The sequence below is a fragment of the Triturus cristatus genome, chromosome 8, assembly GCF_964204655.1.
Source record: "Triturus cristatus chromosome 8, aTriCri1.1, whole genome shotgun sequence".
NCBI classification, from domain to species: domain Eukaryota; kingdom Metazoa; phylum Chordata; class Amphibia; order Caudata; family Salamandridae; genus Triturus; species Triturus cristatus.
Window position 1 is genome coordinate 38,054,384 of NC_140591.1, and position 25,607 is coordinate 38,079,990.

General features: G+C 43.9%; 1 protein-coding gene across 1 annotated transcript in view; it reads left to right on the top strand.

Annotated features, from left to right (window-relative positions):
* Positions 1 to 8,579, top strand: part of LOC146799913 (uncharacterized) — a 98,127-nt gene extending 89,548 nt beyond the window's left edge. The window contains exon 5 of the mRNA XM_085620834.1: positions 1,954 to 8,579. Coding sequence (XP_085476960.1) covers positions 3,108 to 4,781 — 1,674 coding nt within the window. The 5' untranslated portion in view covers positions 1,954 to 3,107 and the 3' untranslated portion in view covers positions 4,782 to 8,579. The remainder of the gene's footprint in view (positions 1 to 1,953) is intronic.
* Positions 8,580 to 25,607: the final 17,028 nt, after the last annotated feature.

Consider the following 25,607-nt stretch of genomic DNA (forward strand, 5'->3'; position numbering starts at 1 on the left):
ACAATGGTACTAAAGAGGGACTAACAAGCCTATTAGCGAGTTAGAAGCCAGCATTTACAATGACACAAGCCAATGAAAATATGGGCAGAACTTCAAGTCCATACTCTAAAACAGCATGCCTCGCCAAGCAGCGAGTGCGCTGCCATGGCGCGACCTAAAAATAAATGCAATTAAACTAATCAAAGGGAAATATACTCTTTTATCTTATGAAACCTCAGTTGGCTAACATGATCACTGCAGAGGTCTTCGTTTGTGACCAGAGAGTCACAAAATTAAATCCTGATTGGTGCAGTGGGGAATAGTGACTTGTTTTACAGTTCTACGAGGTGCCAGTCTATGACCCAAAGCACTGTGAATGCCATTATTTTGAAATTGTATTACATGGTATAAAACAAACTGCTGCTAATAAGAATTCAGATTGTATAGTGTAAATATTTTTATATATGTCTATTAAAAGGGTGCACTCCATTTAGTGAACACATATTACCCCTTAAAAAAATATTTGTCACCATGGAGCTGAGTGACTCCATTAATTAAAACCAGCACTGGTTCCAACCATTGTACACATTTACATTTCTTCCAGGTATCAGGCACCTTGGTGAGAAGGCATGTTTCTTCTTTAGTGCTCGACTATCTATTTCACAGCACTGGGGTCCCACCCTCTGTGAGTTGGCACTCGACCCCAGTTATGGCAGTCTTACTATCAAAAAAACCATGGGGTGCGTTTTCCTTGCACCATTGTTGCACATTGAATGGGGCCCAAGCGAGGGGGTTGGGGGTAAAAGTGCATTTTTGTAGTTTTTTTTCACACAAAGTGGCAGAAAACCTGCTCTGGGCTTCTGGCCTGGACGTAATGGCCCTGCTGAATAGACAGAGTAAACAGCCTGCTTTGCGGACTTGTAGGTATCATTGGTGCTGAAGCTGCATTAGAGGTTCAAGGCATACTTCCTCTGCCAGTGTTTTTTTGAGCCTTGGAGCAATGGCCCAAGGGAGGGGACAAAATGAAGTAGAGTAGCCCCTTTCATTTGAGCATCTGAGAGACAAGAGGGATGGTGTGACATGGGAGCCCATGTTGTTAACAAAGGTCAGAGGCGACAATAAGGCATTAGCTATCATTAGTGAAAAAGTTGCAGTGACACTTTTGCCTAGTGGCCCGCTTCATCACAATTATGAATGATTTGCACTAAAAAGTAGGCATGGGGCTCATTTTCCTTGCTGTGATCATCCTTCTCCCCAAATCCTTCCCATATAATTTAAGTGTGGGGGGCGTAACTTCAAAACATTTTGCTTAGGAGGGCTCAGAGCAAAACAGTTTGAAGGCCTCTGCTCTAAACTATTTGTGTTGAAGTTAATAAACGCACCATTATCAAACACATGGCTAATCTCTGTGCATCTAGCAGGTAAAATTAACACACTGAAATGTGGCAGCGCCTCCAATAGCGAGTTAGGACGATATAGGCATTGCCTGGCCACTCTTTGCCAGTGAATGTACAGATATCATATACTTTGACATGCCACCCAATCATCATTTCCCTCTAAGATGTGTTTGTATCCTGAAAATGACTCTATTTTTCAAACAGCTGTGTTGTCTTATTTTCATTGTAACAATCTTTCCTAAGCTGTGAACTTTACAAAGTAAAATTTATTAATTGTCTCGCTGTGCCGTAGAATTGAGTCAAAACTCACTGATCAAGGCCAGCAAGGTCAATACCATTATGTGTGGTTACATATGCTACTCTTCTGATGAACGTGGGCTATATATTGGGCTGTTCTTTTTGGAGCAGGATCAAAGCTGATTTCCTTAAGAATGATTAATGTCTATAGTGGTACAGTGAGCTAAAAACATGGACTGAAGTGCTACCTAGTGTTAATTCTTTTAAATTTAATCAAGACATAATGTGTACTCTTTGCTGGTTATAGATTACGACATTATAGGTATTTTTGTATCTACAGACAGGAGATTCCTGTGCACATATGATGAAGAGTAATGAAGAAAATATGACCATACTGGAAAGCTATCTGATACTCGAGAACAACCAGAAATGATGTCAAACAGTAATTGGAAATAGAACAACTCAGTAGGAGACTAAGAATCTCGTACAAGAACAGACAAATCCTGCAAGAACATCAAGTGAAATGCGGCGGCTTCAAGAGGCTGAGGGGATCCATGCTGCTGCACCTAAAACATCCAAATGAATTAAAATTACAAAACATAAACTGGTACAACACATGCAGTATTAAAAATGCTAGATACCACCCTTTATTTTAGATAATTATCAAGTAAATACAACAGTGCTCCCTCTCTAACAGAATAATATCAATGCTGCGGTGTTAGTCCATCATAAACGCTGTTTTGGCTGGACCTTACAATCCGTGGAAAGAGACAATAGGTAATAGCAAACATGAATTAGGAAGCAGGCCCTGGAAGGTTCAAAGAAAGAAGTGTTTTGCTACTTGAAATGCAGAAAATTATTCTAGAATATAAAGACTTGGTAATGAGTTTTGTTGTTTGTGTGTATGTACTACATAAATTATTGGCCAAAAAACAGACTATTTAGCTAAGCTGTGAGTTGTTTTACTCTTTGCTCTTATACTAGGAAGTTTTTAACGCACGTTGAAGACACAGCTCAATATAGAAAGACCATACATATGTTACCAAGTTTGTAAGAATCCCAGTAATTATTCAACATTATTATTAAGAACGATACTCTGCAAGCACTACACATATGTAATAAATATTAAAAATAGGTAGTGGTTCAGGAACCACAAAAGTCAGTTAGCAAAGACATTAACATGATTTATGCCAAATATGCCCAATACTTAGACTCTAAACCTGAAAGAAAAAAAACATACACCGCAAGACAAACTTTGGCGTCTCCTCAATACTAAAGCAGCATCACCAAACATGCACAGGGTAAAACCCATGAGTACAGAGTGAATGTGGGAAAAGTGTTCATCAGCCATCATAACTAAGAGTTCATTAACAAGCAGAAAGAGAAGGAATAATATAAAGGTTCTGTGGGAAACGAGTTTTATTAACTCCTCATCCCTACACTGCCGCCAGTAACAACTCCATAGAAAACCTATGTAAGTGTAATGAATGTAAGATGACTTTTAATGAGTCATCAGCTCTGTGGGACAAATATCGAACAGATACAGCAGAAAATACAGACGCATGCAGTGAAAATGGTAAGAGCTCAACTTTCTCAGGAAAACTAAAGAGCCTTCAGCAAACACACACTGGGGGAAAAACATATCCTTGCCATAAATGCAGCAAAAACTTTACTGATTTATCAAAACTAAAGGTCCATCAGCAAACACACACACGGAGAACTCCATACACATGCAGCCAATGTGGTAAAGGTTTTACTCGAGCATCAGACTTAACCATCCATCTTCGACGGCATTCAGGAGAAAACCTGTACACTTGCCAAGAATGTGGAAAGAGCTTTAGTAAATCCTCACACCTAAAGAGACACCACCTAACACATGGGGTGGGAAAACAAAGCACAGGCAGTGAATGTGGAAAGAGCTTTACTGATGCATCAACTTTAACTAACCATCTGCAACGGCATATAGGAGAAAAGCCACTTCACACTTGTACTGAATGTGGAAAGAGCTTTACTCGTTTATCAGATGTAAAGATCCACCAGCGAATGCACACAGGTGAAAAACCTTACACTTGCAGTGAATGTGGAAAGAGCTTTAGTACATCCTCGGTTCTAACGAGACACCAGCTATCACATACAGGGGAAAAACCATATACATGTAGTGAATGTGGAAAAAGCTTTACTCATGCATTTAACCTAACCAGCCATTTGCAACAGCATACAGGAGAAAAGCCATACACTTGCAGTAAATGTGGAAAGAGCTTTTCTCGTTTATCCACTGTAAAGACCCACCAGCAAACGCACACAGGGGAAAAGCCATACACTTGCAGTGAATGTGGAAAGAGCTTTAGTACATCCTCGGTTCTAACGAGACACCAGCTATCTCATAAAGGGGAAAAACCATATACATGTAGTGAATGTGGAAAAAGCTTTACTCATGCATTTAACCTTACCAGCCATTTGCAACAGCATACAGGAGAAAAGCCATACACTTGCAGTGAATGTGGAAAGAGCTTTTCTCGTTTATCCACTGTAAAGACCCACCAGCAAACGCACACAGGGGAAAAGCCATACACTTGCAGTGAATGTGGAAAGAGCTTTGCTAGTTTATCAAATGTAAAGAGCCACCAGCGAATACACACAGGGGAAAAACCATACATTTGTAGTGAATGTGGAAAGCGCTTTAGCAGATCTACACATCTAAAGAGCCACCAGCTAATACACACAGGGGAAAAACCATACACATGCAGTGAATGTGGAAAGAGCTTTACTTATGCATCAGCCCTAACCATCCATCTGCGAAGGCATACAGGAGAAAAACCATACACTTGTAGTGAATGTGGAAGGAGTTTTAGTGGTTCCTCAAATCTAAAGAGCCACTGTCTGACACACACAGGGGAAAAACCATACACATGCAGTGAATGTGGAAACAGCTTTACTGACATATCAACCCTAGCAATCCACCTGCGCCGGCATACAGGAGAAAAGCCATACACGTGCAGTGAATGTGGAAAGAGCTTTACAGATGCATCATATGTGAAGATACACCAGCGAATGCACACAGGGGAAAAACCTTACACTTGCAGTGAATGTGGAAAGCGATTTAGTAGATCTGCCCATCTAAAGAGCCACAAACTAACACACACTGGAAAAACCATACACATGCAGTAAATGAGGAACAAACTTTGCTTGTTTATCAATTATAAAGATCCAGCAGTGCATGCACTTGGGAAAAACCATACACATAGAGTACATGTGGAAATGTCTTCATTTGAGCATCAGTCCTAATCATCTGCAAAGGCATGTAGGTGAAATACTTGCTCTTAAATTGAATGTGGAGAAAGCTTTAGTAAATTCACACCCACCCAAAGAAACACCATCTAACACAACAAAGCCATCCTAATCTATAAAAATATGTTTTTTTAAGCTAAATCCATGAGCAGAATAAATCTTCTTTGAACTCTTCTAAAGAACTTTTCACAACAGTGAGGAAGTTACGTAAGCTGTCAGACCCTAAAAAGAATACAGCCAGTCAAGATCTTTGTAACTCATTAGCGATCTTTTTTCAGAACCAAGTTAAAGCAATGTACAACACATTTTCTCTTAACCTTTCTGTCAAAGATAGGGCTGAAGAGGAGAATGTTAGTCCTTCTCTAGCAAAAGCCTCTTTGTTCTATGGCTCTCCAGGCTACAGTACTCTTGTATAGGCTTTTACTCCACTATCAGAATGTATGGTAAACACTCTTTTTAGTCCAATAAAACCGGTTCCCCCTTAGATCCCTGCCCCCCCTAAGATCCTCCAGCTAGCGCCATACATCATTGTCAATTACTTGGAAGGCATCTTTAATAAAATGCTTTTGGATGGCTACTTGCCGAAAGATTGGAAAATTGTGTCTATTGTTCAACTGTTAAAAAAAATACAATGTGGATTGCAATGACCCGAATAACTACAGGCCAATATCACACCTTTTCTTTCCCACCAAAATGGTAGAAAAGGCTATCAATACTGAACTCTTATTGTTCATTAATAACAATGCTCTTTTGGACACTTCACAGTTTGGCTTTAGAAGCCAACACAGTCCCGAACTAGCTTAAAAAACTGCCTCAGAAGTTATTAGACAAACACTGGCGGAAATGCAGCATTGATTTTATTAGACCTCTCTGCAGCGGTTATTCTCGTTAGGTATCGGGGACAAAGCGTTAAAACTTCTAAAATACTATCTTTCTGACAGAGAGCAGCTGGTGGAATTTAATGGTTTTAAATCCACTTCCTTCTCACTACCTTGCGGGGTGCCACAGGGCTCTTTTCTTAGCCTTTCCGTTTTAATCTCTATGTCACTCCTCTGGCCAATTTAACAAAGTCCTACGGCCTTACAGTGGTGTCTTATGCCAATGGCACTCAAATTGTGGTTTCTCTTGTCAGCAATCCAGATGACACAGCACCCAGGTTCCATGACTGTATGCGAGAAATTGGGAACTGGATGTCAGGCAACTGACTGAAACCTAACTCGGGTAAGACAGGGGTTCTGTTGTTTGGAAGAAATACATCTTTCTGGTCAACAATACAGTGGCCACAGGAGTTAGGAGAGCTCCTTTCCCAAGTCACCACAGTAAACAATCTTGGAGTTTACTTTGAGGATAACCTGTCCTTTGAAGGCCATTTGAATTCAATCACTTCCTCTTGTTTATTTTACGTTAAAAATATTGAGGAAACTTTTACCTTTAATTCCACATAATCTACTGAAATTTATTGACTCTGCACTTATTTTGTCAAAAAATGATTGCTGCAACACACTTTTTCTTAATATTCAAAACAAATTCTTCAATAAACTTCAGACTCTTCAAAATGCAGCTGCCCGGCTACTATTGGCCATTCCTAAGTATCAATCTATATTGTTTGTTCTTCCTTTGTTGCACTGGCCTCCTATAAAAACCTGATTGAACTCTAGGTTCTTGGTTTTGCTTTTAGAGCTTTACAGGGTTTGAGCCCATACTTTGAATGTGTTAAGCAAAGTTTCCAGTGGTATGTACCCAAAAGAACCCCGTGATCATCATCCGCTCATAACCATGGGATTCCAAAAGCCAGCAGAGGTACCTGGGGCCGTAGAAGTTTCGTAGCTGGTACTATGAGGCTATGGAACTCCATGCCACCAGATCTTAAGGAAAAAACACTGTTTCTTCTTTTCCGTAAAACCTTAACAATATGGCTATTTAACAAATACTGTTTTTATTCTTTTGTCCTCTTCTTTTCCAACCCAACGGAGCACCAGCACCTAAACACCTTTATGTAGTCGATATATATAAATTAAATTTTCATTTCACATGGGAAAAACCATATACATGCAGAGGAAGTGGAATGGGCTTTACTCAAGCATCAGACCTAACTATCCGCCTGCAATGGCATACAGAAGAAAAACCATACAAATGTAGTGAATGCTGTAAGAGCTTTAGTTAATCCATACGTCTAAAGAGTGAGAAGCTAAAACACAAACACAAAAAACACACACATGAAGTGGTTGTGGAAAGATCTTTACTCAAGCAGGAGTCCTAACCAGCCATCCGTGTAGACATACAGAAGAAAAAACATGTAAATGCAGTGAAGGCAAATGGACTTTGCTAGCTCAACATCTCTAAATTTCCACCAGCAATCAAACACAGGAAAAACAACATAAAATATGTAGGATGCTTCAGTCATTCATGATCTGTAAGACACCTCCTGCAAACCCACTGATATAGTAAATGAGGGAAGAGCTTTTATGATTTATTATGCGTAGTGGTCAGTTAGTGAACACATAAAAGCAGAAATAACATTCTGTTGTGATGGATGTGGGAAGAGTTTCCATACTTTTTTGCAACTGCATGTGCATTGGCAAATGTGCACACAGGAAAACTCATAGATTAACATCGAATAAGGTGTGTTTCAGTCTGTCATAAAATCATAAGTCGCTGCCAGCAACACATTCTAGAAAATAATTTTGGTTACAGTAAATGTGGAACGGTTACATTTACTTTGCAGAATGCAGAGTTATAAGGTTTATGAAGAAACATTGTCTAGACCTTGCCAATGTCAGGTGAGATTCAATTACTGCACTTTCTAGCTTAGGAAAAACACAATATTATGTTGAAGCTACCCTCCCACTCAGGATGTTGCCTTGTGCATGCTGTAAGGAGAGATATCTCTTTGATCATATCACTTGGTATATTGGTAACCTTTGACGTTGTTGACCTTGGGACACATTTTTTCATTCCATTCATGCACATGGGGATGGTGGATGCCTTCATGAATTATGTAAACATTAAGGTCCAGGTATATTTCATTGAATAACCTTAGTTATTTTTGTAAGATAATATTCGGTAACCATTTATTATGGTCCTACATTTCCATTACGGGGTTCTGATGATATCATGAATATGAGCAGATCCTTTAGATGGGAATGTAGAGTCATGTCATAAATGTTAGCCAGTTTGCATTTTTTAATGTTGCATGATTATTTTGTAGCTAAGAATTAGCATTCATTAAAATAAGCATCGCTAGGTTTTATTTTTCACAATTGGAATGCTGAATTCACAAAACGCAATAGTAAAGTTCTGTAGACTGGTTTGAGGCTATGTACTGGCTGATGGAACCCATGAAATATCTCCTGAACCCCATGAGGTCTGTATATTACAGGATTACCTGCTATGTTTTTTTTCTTCTGTTAAAGCATGATATCATTTCATTGCTCGGATCTGGGAATTATGTATACTTGTAAATAAAAGAGTACAATGTACAATGTTATAATGTAAATAGAAGAGCACATTGTGTCTTTTTAGTGTATTTTTTCTTTTAGTAATTATGATGTGTAGGGTGATCAGATGACAACATCTCGCAAAAACGTTTCACGTCTTAATAATGTATGTTAGATTCCATTTGAAAAGAACCGTGATTACACTACTTGCAATGCACTAAAGTATTAAAAGAAATCCAGACCTGGCAAGCAGCATCCACTTGACATTGATTCATCTGGCCATCCTCGTGGTGTCTCAGTATTTATATTAAATAGAAAAAAATAATTTGAAATGCATTTTTTTTACTTTTTAAAAATGTTTGATTTCACTTACTGTTGGTAAATGGTCATATCTGTAAACAGCAATCCAGTTCAGAAAATCTTTCTCTACTTAGTGCAAAGAATACCTTTTTGCATAGATATGGTATTCTTTCAGCTTTATTGGGCAATACTGCTAAATGTCGAGCTGGCAGTATTCTGCCCGCTGTGCTTAGATGTGTGCTGGCTGAACTGCCGTCTGTCGTGTAAGCATCACATCTCCTACAACGCTACGGTCTCGTCTGCTGACTGACAGTACTCCTTTGCCATCAGGCCAGGTGTATTTTGCTGAGCTGAATTAGATGTCCCCGCTGTGTTGGCTTTTTCCTGGCAGGGGTTTGTTGACTAAGTGAGTCCCTGGTGAAGTGGGGACTGGTAAGTTCTACTTATCTATATGTCTATGCATATATGTGTTGTGTTTGCTTATAAAACATACATAGGTTATGCTTTATGCTCCTTTTTATTACATATTACATGCCACACAAACAACATACACACAGTATTGAATGCACATCCACAGCACAACACCATCAAAGCACCACAAGACAACAGTATTAGTATTTTTTAGTGTCAATACAAGTGTGTCCATTTTACCTTGATATGTTGTAAAATGAACACTACTGTATTAGACCTAGGAAAAAAAATCGCAAGTTAGAGCAATACAAAAATAAACGAGGCTACAGCAATTGTAATCACAGTAACACAATTATACAAGTAGTTTACCTTCGAACCCGGCGACAACAGAGTCGTATGTCGTCATGGTGAAGTCAAAGCAGCAAAGGAACGACCTGGATAATGGGATTACAGACTGAAACGGAAGTGGAGAGCATTAACAAAATGTATATTTATACCCAATATCCTTTGATTCTGCCGACTTGAAGTAGAAAGTATTCCCACCACAATTGTCTCGGATTAAAAGCAAGTCGTGATTAGTTCGGCTGTAACTGTGGCTGGAGCTCCGCCATCAACTGCTTTTGCCTATGACGCCGTTGATGCGATTGAAAAATCGTTGCGGTGTCGGCGGGACTGTGGTGATCTTATGTACATTGACCCCATAACATCTCAGTACGGTGGGCCGATTGCCATGTAGGCAGGCGATGAAACCGGTAAAAAGCAGCAGCAGGAACAAATCCGCCAAGATCTAAATCAGGCCTTAATGCTAATGCAGTTCCAATTAAGCAGCAATTTTTACTTTCAGAGCACTGTGTCTGTAGTACACACTCTGGCACAAGAATCCTCTGTGCCCGGATCGCACCTTGCATCAGAACCCCTGGCCATTTTATCCCATAACAATTGTCAGTTGTCAAATACTCAGGGGAAGAACTGATGGCACTAAATACAGCTGGTAAGGAGACCAAATGTGAATGAATGAATGAATGAATAGGCATTTATAAAGCGCATGGCTACCAAAGTCCTCCCAGCGCTAATGACAATACCAATCACCCACCATGATGAGCCTCAGGGAAACAGTAGGGTCTTCAGTGTTTTACCGAAGGAAAGATGATTCGTCTCGAGGCGAACATGGTCTGGAAGCTGATTCCAGCTTTTCGAAGATATAATATAAAACATTCTACCACCACTCCGCACTCGATTAACTCTACGAACTGTAGCCAGGCATTTCTTTCCTGAGCGTAGAGATCTATTCGGAACATAGGGGGTAATGATAGCCTTCAGAATTGGAGGTGCAGAGGAGGACAGAACCCTGTGAGCAATGCACAGGGCCTTGAACTGGATTCTCTCTGACACTGGTAACCAGTGCAGCGAGATGAGCAAAGGCTTTGCTGAAGATTGGTAGGGGGCTTGCATGAGGGGGTGAGCGGCATAATTTTGTACCACTTGAAGCTTTTTAATAGTGGCTCCCGTCGAGCCAAGGTAGAGCACATTGGCGTAGTTGAGCCGGGATAGAATCAGGGCCTGCACCAACAGTTTCCCTGCACTAAAAGGAAGCAGGGGTAGGATTTTCCTGATCATTTTGAGGATTCCGAAGCAGGCAGCAGCTACCTTACATGCTTGCTCCTTGAACTCTAGTTTGCGGTCAAACCAGACCCCAAGGCTCTTTATGTGATCCTTGGGTGTGGGCATAATACCTAGGCATTTGGGCCAAAAAACATCAGAATTTATGTTTGTGGGCTTACCCAGAAACATCAATTCAGTTTTAGCAGCATTTAATTTTATAAAGGAGTTATCCATCCAGGCAGACACTTTCTCCAAACAGCTGGCCAGGCAAAACTGATTATCATACTGCTGATTATGGGACACAATTAGCTGTGTATCACTGCGTATGAGACGATCTTGACCCCGAAAGGCTTAACCACTTCAGCCAAAGGTCGCATATACACATTGAAAAGCGTAGGGCTTAGGGAGGAGCCCTGAGGAACCCCACAATATGCCGGTATTCTGTCCGATATAAAATTTTCCTCAAAGACTTGTAAAGATCTGTCTTTAAGGAATGACTCAAGCCATTTGAGTAGGGCCCCCGAAACCCCGACCTCCCTGAGTCTATCGATCAGAAGCTGGTGATTAACTGTGTAGAAGGCCGCGCTAAGATCGAGTAATATTATAGCTGCGGACCTTCCGACATCAAGAATTTTCCTTGATTCCTCAACCACTACTGAGAGGGCAGTTTCAGTGCCCTGCTTCGGTCGGAAGCCAGTTTGAGAGGAATGCAAACTATCGTTTTCTTCCAAGAAGGTAGAGCGGATCAGATTGACATATTTTTCACAAATCTTTGCAAATCCTGGCAGCAGTGAGATTGGCCGATAGTTGGCAAAGACATCCGGATCCAGAGTAGGTTTCTTCAAAAGGGCTCGGACCATAGCCCGTTTTCATGAAGAAGGGACAATCCCAGTAGACAGTGAAAGGTTGATGAGCTCAAGAACAACTGGGCTGATAGAGTAAAAAACCTGGTTAATAAAAACCGGGGCTGTCACGTCACTGGGAGAGCCAGATTTCAGTTGATGGGTATAGGCTTTTAAAGATTCCAGGTCCATGGGGGGGATGGTCTCAATACCTGGGCCAGGGGATTTAGCTAGACCATCTGGGTGAGAAGGCTCTATCAGCCCTGATGGGGGAGGAAAAGCAGAATAGATGTCATTGATTTTTTTGAAAAAGAAATGAGCCAGCTTATTACATCTCCCTAAGGGGTCATCAGAAGGGAGGGGGGGGCTCAGGTGGCTTAAGAAGGTGTTTGGCAATTCTAAAAATTTCCCGAGGGGAGTTATGGGCCGAACAGATCTTTTTAGCATAAAATTCTACTTGGGCCAGCCTGATCTCAGCCTTGTAGATACTAATGGCCTTCCTATACTTAGATTTCTCGATTACTGAGAAATTCTTTCTCCACCTTCTTTCCAGGTGCTTACACGTTTGTTTCTGCTCTCTGAGTTTGGCATTATACCATTCTGAGCGATGATTATCTTTTTTGTTGGTCATTAATTTTTTCGGGATTAGCGAGTCTAAAGACATTTCCAGCCATCGAGTCACTGAACTATTGGCTATCTCAGGGTCATTACCTATAACAGGTCTAGATTTTTCCAAGATCGATGCCCAGCCCTTAGTGTCCAGTTTGGACCAGTTCCTATTCCACCTTTTCAACTCCCCCCGTGGTTGCACACCATTCTGGTGAGTCCAGGCAAAAGGAATAAGAAGATGATCAGTCCAAGGTAGGAGAATATGCTTTCCTACTCTCAGATTATTGATATTAGAGAACAGTGGGTCCAGAAGGTGACCTTTCTGATGTGTGGGACTGGAAACTTTAGGCTTAAGAGCCAATGCACCTAAACTATCAACGACAGCTTCCGCATCTGTAGCGGATGCCTTATCAAAATGGATATTAAAGACTCCTAAAACAGAGAAATTGGAAAAGGAACTGACCAATCTCGCGATGTTATCTGGGAGATCCTTAATAAAATGGCCGCTGTATCCAGGAGGGCGGTAGATAAGGACGCCAGTGAAGGTACATGTGGGGGAAAAACCAAGAGAAAATAGGCAGCTTTCACAGTCAGTGATATTATTAGCAGACATGCGGCAATTGAATTTTTCTTTATAAATAATGGCTAGACCCCCACCCCTGTTATGTTCACGATCAAGTCTTTGGATAAGGTAGCCAGCGGGAAGAGCTTGTACTACCTCAGGGTCAGAAGAATCAGTGAGCCAAGTTTCGGTAAGCAACAAATGTGAGACTTTTAAACCCCACCTTGATCCTGTCCAGTTCGTAGTCTGTAAATTGCCTCTGTTATGATACCATATTAATGTGCCGTTCAGCAAATTCACAACAAATCACTCATGACCCCCCTTCTGACTTATTTAGATCCAGCCTAGTCAATGCACGCTCCTTAGTGAAGCACAATTTAGACTTTAGGAAGTTTATAAAAGTGCACAGGTTAGATGTAATATTTATCATAGAAACCTGGGCAGACTTGGATCTAGCCCAAGCAATCCCAGTAGGCTACTCTATCCTCAGGGCTGACTTAATAGATGTGATGGAGGCCTGGTCATTATTTTTAGGGAAAAACTGACAGCATCAAGCTCCCAAGTAGGCAGTGGACTAGACTGTGAACTTCTACCTTTTCAACTCAGACTCAGCAAGACCTACTCCTTTAACGGCGTGTTTGTTTATCGAACACAGGGCGCAAAGACCTCCTTCCTCAATAATTTAAGCCCCTTTTTGGAGTCCGATTTCTCTATATTAGGTGTTTTTAATGTTTACCTAGAAAACTGAGATGACCATGAAACTCTCTCCCTGACTGATACATTTACCAACTTTGACCTATACCAGCAGGTAGCATTACCCACCCACAGAGCAGGACATACTCTTGATGCCATTTTTATGAGCAACCCTCATCTTAAGGGGACAGAGGTATTGCCCTTGTTATAATCTAACCACAAAGCAGTAATATTTAATATTAAGGCACCCAGTTCACAATGCAGCTACAATAATTCTTCTTCCTTAGTTGAGGACGAGCCTGGCATCAGATTGACCCCCTTAAATTCCAGACACTATTAATTAACTCTGTTAGTTGTTGACTCTGATCTCAAACTTAGCTGCTTCTACCAGTGCCTCGCTCTGCTGTTGAGGAAGCAGCTCCTAAAAAATCCTTTTCCAACAAAAGAAATACTCCTTCTGAACCATGGTTCTCCAACACATTAAGACTACAAAAACAGCTCTGCAGGAAATTAGAAAGGAAGTAGAGAGCTAAGAATGATTTGCAACATAAAAACATTTATACCCTGGCTATTACAGACAATAGAATTTTAATCAAAGGTGAGAAGACTAAATACTTTAAGAATCAAACAAAGAACTCCACTAAAGAACTATTTGCCACGGTCAAAAGCCTGGCAAAAGTACCAGAACAAATGTAAAAAATTTGCAGCGTTGTCTTCAATTCTTAGGCTACATTTTCCAAATCCACAGTAGAAGCGATTTACAATTTGGCAGCATGCAGAAGGCCACAAAATTCCACCATAATTTCAGATACCCCCTCTACCATCAGTATGCTGGAGACCTTTTCTCCCCTTTCCTTGGAGAATTTACATAAACTAGTCCTTGCAACCGAATGCGGCTCACCTCTTGATTAATGTCTCCCTAGGATAATACACCTTGTGTCCGATATTGTCGGCGAATGACTGAGGGAAATCTTTTAGTGAAATACTAAGAACAGAATTATTTCCAGGTAAGTGGAAAATAACATCAATTGTGCCATTAATAAAGAATCTCAACCTGGACCCACTGGAGCCCAGTAGTTACAGGCCCATCTTCCGACTGCCATTTCCATCAAAAGTCCTGGATGGGGCTCTAAACCTGGACCTTAGTTCCCTCATCAATTCTAATATAGACTGCCTCCATTGCAGCAACCGAAGATCTTAAATCAACTCTTGAGGAATGAAGGAAGACCGTCTTGATCCTATTGGACCTCTTGACGGCCTTTGATATGGTTGACCATCATATACTAACTAACCGACTCTCGGAGGCTGGAACTAAAGGTACCGCCCTCAAAGTTCTAAAGTCTTTCCTATCTGTTAGGGATCAACATGAGGCATTAGGCAAATTCAGTTTGGTTAGCCTTAAGCTACCTTGTGGGGTTCCGCAGGGCTCATCATTGAGCCCTATCTTATTCAATCTATACGTAGCCCCACTAGCATTGCTCATCCAATCCTATGGTTTTTCGGCCATATCCTACTCTGATGCCACCCAGATCATTGTCTCGGTGTCTAGTAATTTTTAGGAAACACCCGAACGTTTTAACATCTGTATGACTCAGATCAACAACTGGATGCAGCTTAACTGCCTAAAGTTAAATTCTGGTAAGACATAGGTTCTACTCCTAGGAACCAACACCTCTTTCTGGTCACCCATTTGGTGGCCTAAGGACATGGGAACGCTTCATTCACCTGCAAACATGGTACGCAGTCTGGGAATTATTATTGATAACAAGCTGACCTTTGAAGATCAGGTCAATGCCTTGTTATCGGTTTTCTTCATCTTGAAGTTAATTAAATGGATTTGTCCATTCATTTCACCAGATCTTCAGAAGACAGTTGTGACTGCCTTGGCCCTAACCAAACTTGATTATGGAAATGCCCTATTCAGAAAACATAAAAAAAAACTTCTTCAGAAAGTTCTAATGCTGCAAAATGCCTCTGCACGCCTACTTCTGGGAATTCCTAAATATCAATCTGTCTCCCACGGTCTGGTAAAACTACACTGGCTCTCACTTGACTAAAGGATCATGTTTAAATAGCTGTGCATAGCTTTGAAAGCATTCCATAATGTTGGTCCAAATTACTTTAACCCCTTCGACGCTCATGACGGAACGGTTCCGTCATGAGCGTCGGTTGCGCTGTGCTCATGACGGAACCGTTCCGTCATGACCACGCCCGCGCAAGCAACGGTCAGCACCGCGGGGGAATCCGCCCCGCATGGAAGGGGTTAAACATCACTTTACTTGGAATACTCAATCTAGGAATCTGTGATCAACTAATGCCAAGCTCCTAGTGTTCCCCAGAACAACAAAAATGCTTTCTGGAGTGGAAAAAGTTTAATCGCAGGAACAGTCAAACTGTGGAACTCTCTTCCCATCACACTAAAAGCTAGTCCTAATCTATTGTCCTTTAGGAAAGCACTAAAAACCTGGATTTTCAGCATCTAACAGGGTTTTAAATTCTCCATATTCTGTCTTCTAAGAAGCAGCACCAAGATGTCTATGGTATTCTATTCGAGCCCTGTATACAATTAAAATCAAATAATAAACTCCAGTAGAAGCAGTGTGTGCTTCTCCGGTTCAACAGATGGGACTGTAAAAAACCCACATGGGATGGGGAAGTAAATGAAGCTTAGTTTTTTAGAAAAGCAGAACATGCTATGGAAACCATGAACTTCCATTCTAAACTGATACAGTCTACTCTCCGTTGACATTAATTTGTATGCTCCAAATGAGGGTCCAGCATGGACATCTTTCTGTCGGCCACACTGGACAGCATTTCTCTTTATGAAAGGTGGCTCAGTGGAAGGTCCAGTATAATGTACAAATGCTTCCTTTTTGCTCACTGTATTTTTTTTTTACATAACTATTGGCATTTTCACTCATGACAAACCGTTTTAAAAACAAGAAAAATACCAGGAAGACCTTTATTCCCCTACGCCTCTCCTGCCCCCCAAAACTGCAAATAGGATCCATTTATAATCACATTGACCATTTGGGGGGGGGGGGGTCCTTTCTTCACAGTGCTACGCTGTGACTCCTATGCAAGTAAACTCTATTAACTTCCTTCCATCCGTCCCCCCCGTCCGTGTCAGGTTTTCCCACGCCCATAGTAATGTATTGTGTATGGAGATTCCAGGTGTCCTGGGGTAACACCATGAATCCTTCGTCCGTGACAGTCTGTCTGCCAGTTTCCTGGAGACAGTCTTGTCACCGGTCATCTCAGTCCTCCAGTCCAGTGGGTGCCCACAAATTCCGCAGGTCAGCCAGCATAGGTGCCCATGCCTGAAGATCATCCTTGAGTTTTTTGTCCTTCCGAATGTGCTTTATGCGAATCATCTCCGTAATCGCCCATTCGCACATGTCCCTCCGCCACGCCTCAATTCTTGGAGGTACAGGGCTCAACCATGCTATTGCAAGATATCTTTTTGATAACACCAACCGCAAAAGGGCAAATCGTCTACTCAGTTTCCTATTTTTGGGTGTAAGTAGTAGTCCCAACATTACTGATCAAACCTCTCTGGGGATTGTCCATCCTGTAGCTTCTTGCAGGCTTGCCAGTGTAGCATCCCATTTATGAGTTAGAACTGGGCATGTCCACACCATATGCAAAAATGTATCCTCCATCCCACTGCATCGGGGGCACGCACCAGAACGGTTCAGGTAGATTCTGCACAAGGTCTGCAGAGTGAGGTAGACCTGATGTACAATATTATATTGAATTAGTTTGAATAGCACATTAGTACTCACCCCCCAGACACCTTCATGGATTCTCGCCTCTTCTCTTTCCGTGAGAGGCTCCCCCACTGTGCCATCCCACCGCACATGCACTGGAAGAGTCCCTCACGGGTGGTCATCTCGTAGCACTCGATAAAGATGAGTTACCAAGTGCCGCCCCCTGGCCAGATAAAGCATTGCTTTTGGTACATTATAAATGGGGGTTCCTCAGGGATGGACGGCCATATCTCTTGGGCCACATTCGAAATCTTTCCATACTGTAAGGATTTCCCTGTTCCCAGAGCGAAGGAGGTCTCCGTAGCCTCTCACGTTAGAAATCGTCCAACTCCACACTGACATGTATTCTGCTATGCGCTTGAAGGGCTTCACCGCCCAAAGCAACATGTCCCCTCTTGACCACGGTCTCCCAGACCACGGCCATGTGATGTATAATATAAGGATAGTATTTGGGGACTCCCGCTCCAAGGATCAGGAGTTCCGGTAGAGAGCGGTCACCATACGTACTCGTCAGTAGTCATTTTTCCCAGTTATCATGCTCACCCAGCCAATGGATCGCACATAGGAGCTGGAGACCATATAGTAGAGTTCTAGACAGGGTACTTCAAGTCCTCTATTTCCCCATGTTCTATGGAGCATTGTTAATCGTACGCATTTGCGCTTGAAGCCCCATAGGAGTTCCACCACTAGCTCATCCAGGGTTTGGAAGTAGTGTCTGGGGGCCTTATACAGTGAGTGCTGTAGCATGTAAAGGCACCTGGGCAAAATAATAATTTTTGCGATTGCTATCCGACCCATCAGAGACAGAGATAGGTCTCTCCAAAATCATATGGATCCCCGTATACCCTCCAGCACTCTTCTCACATTACGCTCCAAATAAGAGGGAGCTGTATGTGCTAATCGAATCCCCAAGTATTTCTTCAGGCACCCAGGGGAGCCCCACCTCCGGCAGTTCATCTTTTGACCCTATTGCCAACCTCCCCAGCGAAATCAGTTTGGATTCCACCAGATTTATGTGAAGACCGGACACTGCCCCAAACCTCTGCAACGCTGCCTACTTTCTTTGTTCCGCATCATCCTTCCAAAGAGGAGGAGTGACTCCCCCCAACTCGACCCAAAAAGAGTATTTTCATTTTACATTCATTGTACCCAAATTCCAGGTGGATTATCTACTCTTCTCTAGGTTCGTTGTGGCAAAGAAAGGAAAGGCCATGCAGAAACAGACCATTTGACAATAGATTGTGCTCTGCATTCAAATCTACTATGTACTGGCCAGGAAGCAACCCCCTGAGGGATTGCGTGCTTATTCTACCAGAGCCAAGGATGTGACCACTGCATTAGCTCTGCTTTTTGAGTCCCTGTCCTAGACATCTGCCAGGCTGCAATGTGGACATCTCTGCACACTTTTACCAAACACTACTGACTGGGCATTCAGGTCTGTTGTGATGGGGACTTTGTCCGTTCTGTCCTACAAGACTTCCTGGGCTATATCTGGTTGCAGACATATCTCGGGGGAGGTACTGCTTGGGAATCTATTCTAAGGTAACTAATCTATGTCTAGAATTCTCTATCATACGACCAGGTTACTCACCTTCAGTAATGCCTTATTTGGCAGAGACTCTATATAGCCACAGATTTCTTCCTTATCCCCCCTGCTTGACGGACGGATTCCTCCATTTAGGGTAACTCTTATTGGGGCCTTAAAGTCTGAATACGTGCACTTCAACAACCTTTGTAGGTTTGCACTCCTGGCATGGACACATTGCGAAATGTAACTGATGTCAGTGCGCTGGGGTGGTGCCTATATAGGCACAGCACGTCACATTCAGCACAGATGTTACAGAGCTACTCAATGCCACTTACCAGCACACAGAGGTACTGCTCGAAAAGTTTTCAGATCCTGTCTGATGTCTGGGGAATATTTAGGTTCCTGTTTTCAGTTTCTGTTTATGGTAAAATCTGGTAGGGTTTTTAAAGTGTTTTCCAGTGATTTCAATACCTTAGAATACGGTCTTTATCAGTGGTTACACATTTGTTATGTTATAGTATTAAAATGTATAAAGCGGGTGAATACCAAACAGTGTCTTAGCGCTAGCAGTTTTGAGCGAGCTGGGATCTCTATTTGTTGAATAGCCAGGTTTAGAGCTTTCCTGAAGACTGTCACAGAAGGGAGAGTTCTGACGGAAATGGGGAGGCTGTTACAGAGCTTCGTAGCCCCCACTGTGAAGCTCCTGCAACCCCAAGAGGATTTACGAAATCTGGGAGGAAGCATCAGTTTCGCCACTTCCGAACGAAGGCATCTGTTTGGAAAATACCAGTTCAGGGACCGCCTCAAGAACTGAGGGCTGTTACCATGAATTGCCTTACATGTAATGCATAGGGCCTTAAAAATAATGTGACTCCTAACTGGAAGCCAGTTCAGCTTCTGAAGATGCTTTCCTACTGATTAAAACTTGGATAGCTTAAGCAGAAGCCTTGCAATGGCATTTTGAATCATCAGAAGCTTATGTAACTGCTTCTCTGGCATGCAGAGATAGAGCCCATTGTAATAGTCCAGTTTGGCAAGAACTAGAGATGTAACCACAGTTTTCCTCCTACCTGCTGTAATAAAAGGTAGGAGTTTCTTAATCACCTTAAGTAGGAAGAAGCTAGATGAGGAGACAGCATTGACCTGTGCCTCGAAGTTCAATTTCTCATCAATAATCACTTCCAGATTTTTTGCTTTGGGAGCTGGAATAGGTAATGCCCCCAATTTGTCCGGCCACCATATCTGCGACCAAGTTGGGGAGTAGTTGCTGAAAAAGACTATCTCCGTTTTAACGGAGTTCAGCTTGAGGCAGTGTGAGCTCATAAATGAGCTATCTGCCAGCATACAATCCCTGAATCTTTTAACTGGCGGCATGCTGTTTTTAAAGGGGAACAAGTCTATTTGAGTGTCGTCTGCAAAAGATGTTCGTGCCAAACCAAAGGATCTGATTAGCGCTGCTAATTCTGACATGTAAATATTTTAAAAAGTAGGGCTCATTGAGGAGCCCTATGGGACCCCACAAGGGAGAACAAAGGACGGGGATTCGTAGCTGCCCAAGGCGACTGATTGTGTTCTTCCAGATAGAAAGGAAGAAACCAATGCTAGTTTGTTATCCGTGACGCCAAGAGTATTCAAATGGTTGAGTAACATACTGTGGTCGACCGTGGCGAACAATGCCGACAGGTCGAACAAGATAAGGGCTGCAGCACCTCCTTCATCTAGAACTGCTCTGATTTCATCTGTAGCTTTTATTAGGGCCGTTTCGGTGCTGTGCTCTGCCCTAAAACCAAACTGGGACTCATCTAGAAAATTATGTTCTTGAAGATAGAGTGTAAGCTGGTCATTCCTGACTTTTTCCACTTGTTCAGCCGGAAGTGGAGGACACGAGATGGGCCTATAGTTGTTCGATACGGCTGAATCAAGCCTGTTTTTTTTCAGAAGGGGTAGAATTGATGCCCTCTTCCAGAGAAAGGAAAAACCCCTTCTGTAAACATAGAATTAAACATGGTGTTTAGACTAGAGCCGAGACTCTCAGGGACCTGTTTCAATATCCTCTAGGGGAAGAGAGTCATAGGGAAAGCCCAATTTGGCCTGTAGGTTAAGAGTTGTTATCTCATCGTTGGTTACTGGTCTAAATTCCGTGAATACTGGAGCAATAGGGGATCGCAGATTTACCGAAGCATGTGTATCAGATCTGATCCTGTTATCAAAAAGTGACATAGATTTGCTCCACTTTGTTTTGAAAATGCTGGGTTAGTGAATTACATAATGCTTGGGGCTGTTCATTCACATTTATTTCTGGGAGTACAGACAATTTGGTTACCACCTGGAAAAGTTCCTTAGTGGAGGTTTTTGCCTCCTTGATTTGTTTAGCATCAAAGGAACGCTTTTCCATCAAGATCAGATTTTTATATTCAGATAGTAGTCTTATAACGAAAGAGCTCATTTCCATTATAGTTTGATCTCCAACGTCTCTCCTGCCTTCTACAATCTTGGTTTTTTTAGATCTAAGGGCTTCTAAAAACCAAGAAGCTGACGGGATTTCCTGTTGTCTTTTTTTTGGGGAGCTATATTATCAGCTACCAACATGAGCCAATGACTGAAATGAAAGGAGGCATGTTCCGCACCATGAAAAACGGAAACGGTGTTTTTTCAATGTTTATGGAACGTTTTGCTTTTATTATTGCTTGCTTTCTGCACTGATAGTGTATGATACATAGGCAGTGTACGTACAGTAAATATGAGTTTTACAAATCAAACTTATTGTAGTTCACCATACAATACTTCTTCAATGATTCTTTGGTTAGGCAGGCTCACATTTTCCTTCCCATTTAAACTTTTATCTGTGAAAAGGCCCTCTCAACATTGGCACTTGAGACGGGCAACGCCAAAACAGTCAGTACCCAATTTGCTAACTCTGGCCACAGACATAGCTTTCCATGCCAATACTCGTGCGCCTGAAGAGTGTGATTCTCTGGGTCAGGTTCTGCAACAGATGTGTTGAACTGGGTGCATCTGCCCTCAGAGTTATTGAAGAAGTCCCGAGGAAATACCCATTCAAGGAACAGATCTAGAACTTGTGCAGAGTATCACAGTGAGGCTTCATTGACTTCAAATGCCATGGTTGGTGAAGGGACATTTCTATGCATGATTGCAAGCCATTTCCTGATTTGCTCCTGAACATTTCTTTGCTTACCAAGTGGCAAGCATTCTAACATGTTACAGTGCCAATTTGATTTAAGTGTTGCCCAGCCTACTATCAAGGAGATGCTTCACATCAACACCAAGTACACAAAACACTTGGTAGACGAGGGTATTTTCAGACTCTAGTTTATGGATTATGTGCACTGAAGCATTCTTGTTTTGCCGTATAAAGCTTTTTTTCACATCACTATCAATATGCGACCGAAGATCCTCACATTTCTTGCCTTTGGCATCACACTAAGCATAAAGTCTGTAAACGGTCGCCACATGGATAATATAGCATTTACAAACTCTATGACTGAGAACCACAGGCTAAATGACGCAGTTGGAATGACTCTTTCTTTGATGCCACACAAAGCACAAAATTAGAAATATTAGCATGTTAGTTCCAGAGCATGACGAAACAGTGAAGCAGAATAGACTATAAAACCAATAGCATTCTTCATTAACTCCAAAGCTTGTAAAATTGTAAAGATGCTTTCAGCATACCATCTAGCAAGTGACAAGGATGTCTTACTTCGAACCACTTCAACTCAGGTTTTGATTTTGACAGGTCATCACACAACATTTTCATATACATACCTGAATCACTGCAAATACAAACAATATCATTTCAATCTTTGTTGAACTTGGTAAGAACTTGTTGCAGCAGTATTCCAAGTGACACTGTGTTCCATGCTTTCCAAAAGTTTGGTGTCATGTTTTCACTACTATCCTAGATGTTTTGTGATAGCACTCTTTTTCCAAATACCTGTCACTACACCTTGCATTGAATCTTTAAAGCCTGGGGTGTTTGGCAGTTCACCTACTATGAGCACTGACTCACTAGAAAAGGGGGTGGATGTATCAAAGGGTTTCAACCATTCTTTGTCTGTGGGTAAATGTGATCGTACATATTCGGAAAGATTCTTATGAAACCTGCAATCATCATTCTTTAGCTCACTTAGCCACCCCAGTTCAGACCCAGCCATATGAAAAGTGGGCTAAGGAACGATGCTGGATTCAACCCAGATCTGTGACTGGGGGTGAGTGTCTGATAAGTTTCAGAGCTCCTTCCATCATCACATTGTATTTGCTTTGTTCGCCCTAAGTTGGCAGGGCGGGGGTGACCCACTTGTGGGACACCCCCGCGCCGCACGGCCACCAGCTGCTGCGTGTGCCCCTTGCCTGCCCTCTGCCTCGCTGCTGCCTCGTCCGCCGGCTGCCGCCGCTGCAGTTGTTTTTGCCCTTGTCTTGACGTGATTCTGTGCCTGCTTGGTCTAACTCTCTTTTTTTCCCTTGTTTATCGTATTTTTGCCTGTTCTGTTGTTATTTCATTTTCCCCGTGTTTGCTTTCCGCCCCTTTCTGCCTTCTGTAACCCTCCCCGCTCCCGCCACCGCCGCCTGTCCCCGCCCCTTTTGCCTTCTGTAACCCTCCCCGCTCCCGCCTCCCAGCTGCTCCGCCCACCCGCGCACTTGGCCTTAAATGGCGACCGTGCGACGCAGGTGAGTGTGACCCACTTGTGGGACACCCCCGCGCCGCACGGCCACCAGCTGCTGCGTGTGCCCCTTGCCTGCCCTCTGCCTCGCTGCTGCCTCGTCAGCCGGCTGCCGCCGCTGCAGTTGTTTTTGCCCTTGTCTTGACGTGATTCTGTGCCTGCTTGGTCTAACTCTCTTTTTTTCCCTTGTTTATCGTATTTTTGCCTGTTCTGTTGTTATTTCATTTTCCCCGTGTTTGCTTTCCGCCCCTTTCTGCCTTCTGTAACCCTCCCCGCTCCCGCCACCGCCGCCTGTCCCCGCCCCTTTTGCCTTCTGTAACCCTCCCCGCTCCCGCCTCCCAGCTGCTCCGCCCACCCGCGCACTTGGCCTTAAATGGCGACCGTGCGGACGCGCAGCGGCCACGCGCAGCGGGTGCGCCGATTGAGCGCCGAAGGTGCGCCAAAGGTAAGCCCGTCTGCGCCCGTCCGCGACCAGATCGCGTCCAGCGCCAGGACCCCTGGCCCACGTAGACCCCGACCTACCCGCCTGACGTACTCCGCCGCCACCCTCATCGCTCTCAACACCGGCCGACTCCCAGATTGCCACCAAGCCACACCACGATGCACCCACGGACCTTTCAGCTGCCACGCCTGCAAGTTCTCCTGCACCCAGACCAGCCTCACACCAGCACCCGCCAAGTCGAACACCAGCAGCACCCACCTCAAGTGCATCCTGCTCAACACCCGCTCCGTCCACAGACACGCCATCGAACTCTGGAACCTCCTCGACACCACAGCCCCTGACGTTGCCTTCCTCACGGAGACCTGGATGAACGCCTCTTCAGCTCCCGCCATCGCCATCGCTATCCCAGAGGGCTACAAGATCGTCCGGAGGGACCGAAACGCCAACCAGATGGGAGGAGGCATCGCCATCATCCACAGGAACGCCATCCGTCTCACGACCAGCACCGACAACACCCTGACCAGCGCCGAACACCTGCACTTCCAGATCCACACCAACCCGAACACCACCCTCAGAGGCACCCTGATCTACCGACCCCCTGGACCACGCACGCAATTCAGCGAGGACATCGCCGACTTCGTCAGCCCGCATGCCCTCCCCTCCGCTGACTACATCCTCCTGGGAGACCTCAACTTCCATCTGGAGAACAACAACGACCACAACACCAGCACCCTGCTCGACAACCTCGCCAACCTGGGACTCAAGCAACTGGTGTCCACCCCCACCCACCTCGCCGGACACACACTCGACGCCGTCTTCTCATCCAGCACAGACATCGTCTTCAGCCACGCCACAGAGCTTCAATGGACGGACCACAGCTGAGTCCACTTCACCTTCAAGAGAACGACGACCCACCATCACCGGCAACAGGCCGCCCGCAGAAGCTGGAACAAGATCACAGCAGACCAGCTCGCCACCTCCCTGAGCCAGCACCCTCCTGCCAGCTCAGCGAACCCCAGCCAGGCCGCCGACAACCTCACGAAGTGGATCAGCAACTGCGCGGACGAACTCGCCCCGCTGAGGACCCCGCCTAGCAGACCCGGCAGCAAGAAGGCCCCATGGTTCACCGACGAACTCAAGAGCTCCAAGAAGAACTGCCGAGCCCTCGAGAAAGTCTGGAAAAGCGAACCGACACCGGACAACAGGACCTCCTACAAACTTGCCACCCGGAAACACCACCAGCTGATCCGCGCCGCCAAGAAAACAGCATTCAAGGACCGGTTGGACAACAACTCACACAACGGCAAGGAACTCTTCAACATCGTGAAAGAGCTCTCCAACCCCAGCGCAGGAAACAACGACATCACCCCATCGCAAGACCTCTGCAACTCCCTCGCCTCATACTTCCACAACAAGATCGCGGACATACATAACAGCTTCAACAACCAACCAACGCACACCATGACCGACCAACCACCCCCACCCACCACCACCCTCCACGCCTGGACCCCGATCAGCACCGAAGACACCATCCGCACGATGAACTCCATCCACTCCGGATCACCGACCGACCCCTGCCCTCACCACGTCTTCAACAAGGCCAACGCTGTCATCGCACCCCACCTGCGAGACATCATCAACACATCCTTCGACACCACCATCTTCCCCGAGAGCTGGAAACACGCCGAACTCAGCGCTCTACTCAAGAAACCAACAGCGGACCCCACCGACCTCAAGAATTACCGCCCCATCTCGCTTCTCCCGTTTCCAGCCAAAGTCATCGAGAAGACCGTCAACAAGCAGATGGCCGCCTTCCTCGAGACGAACG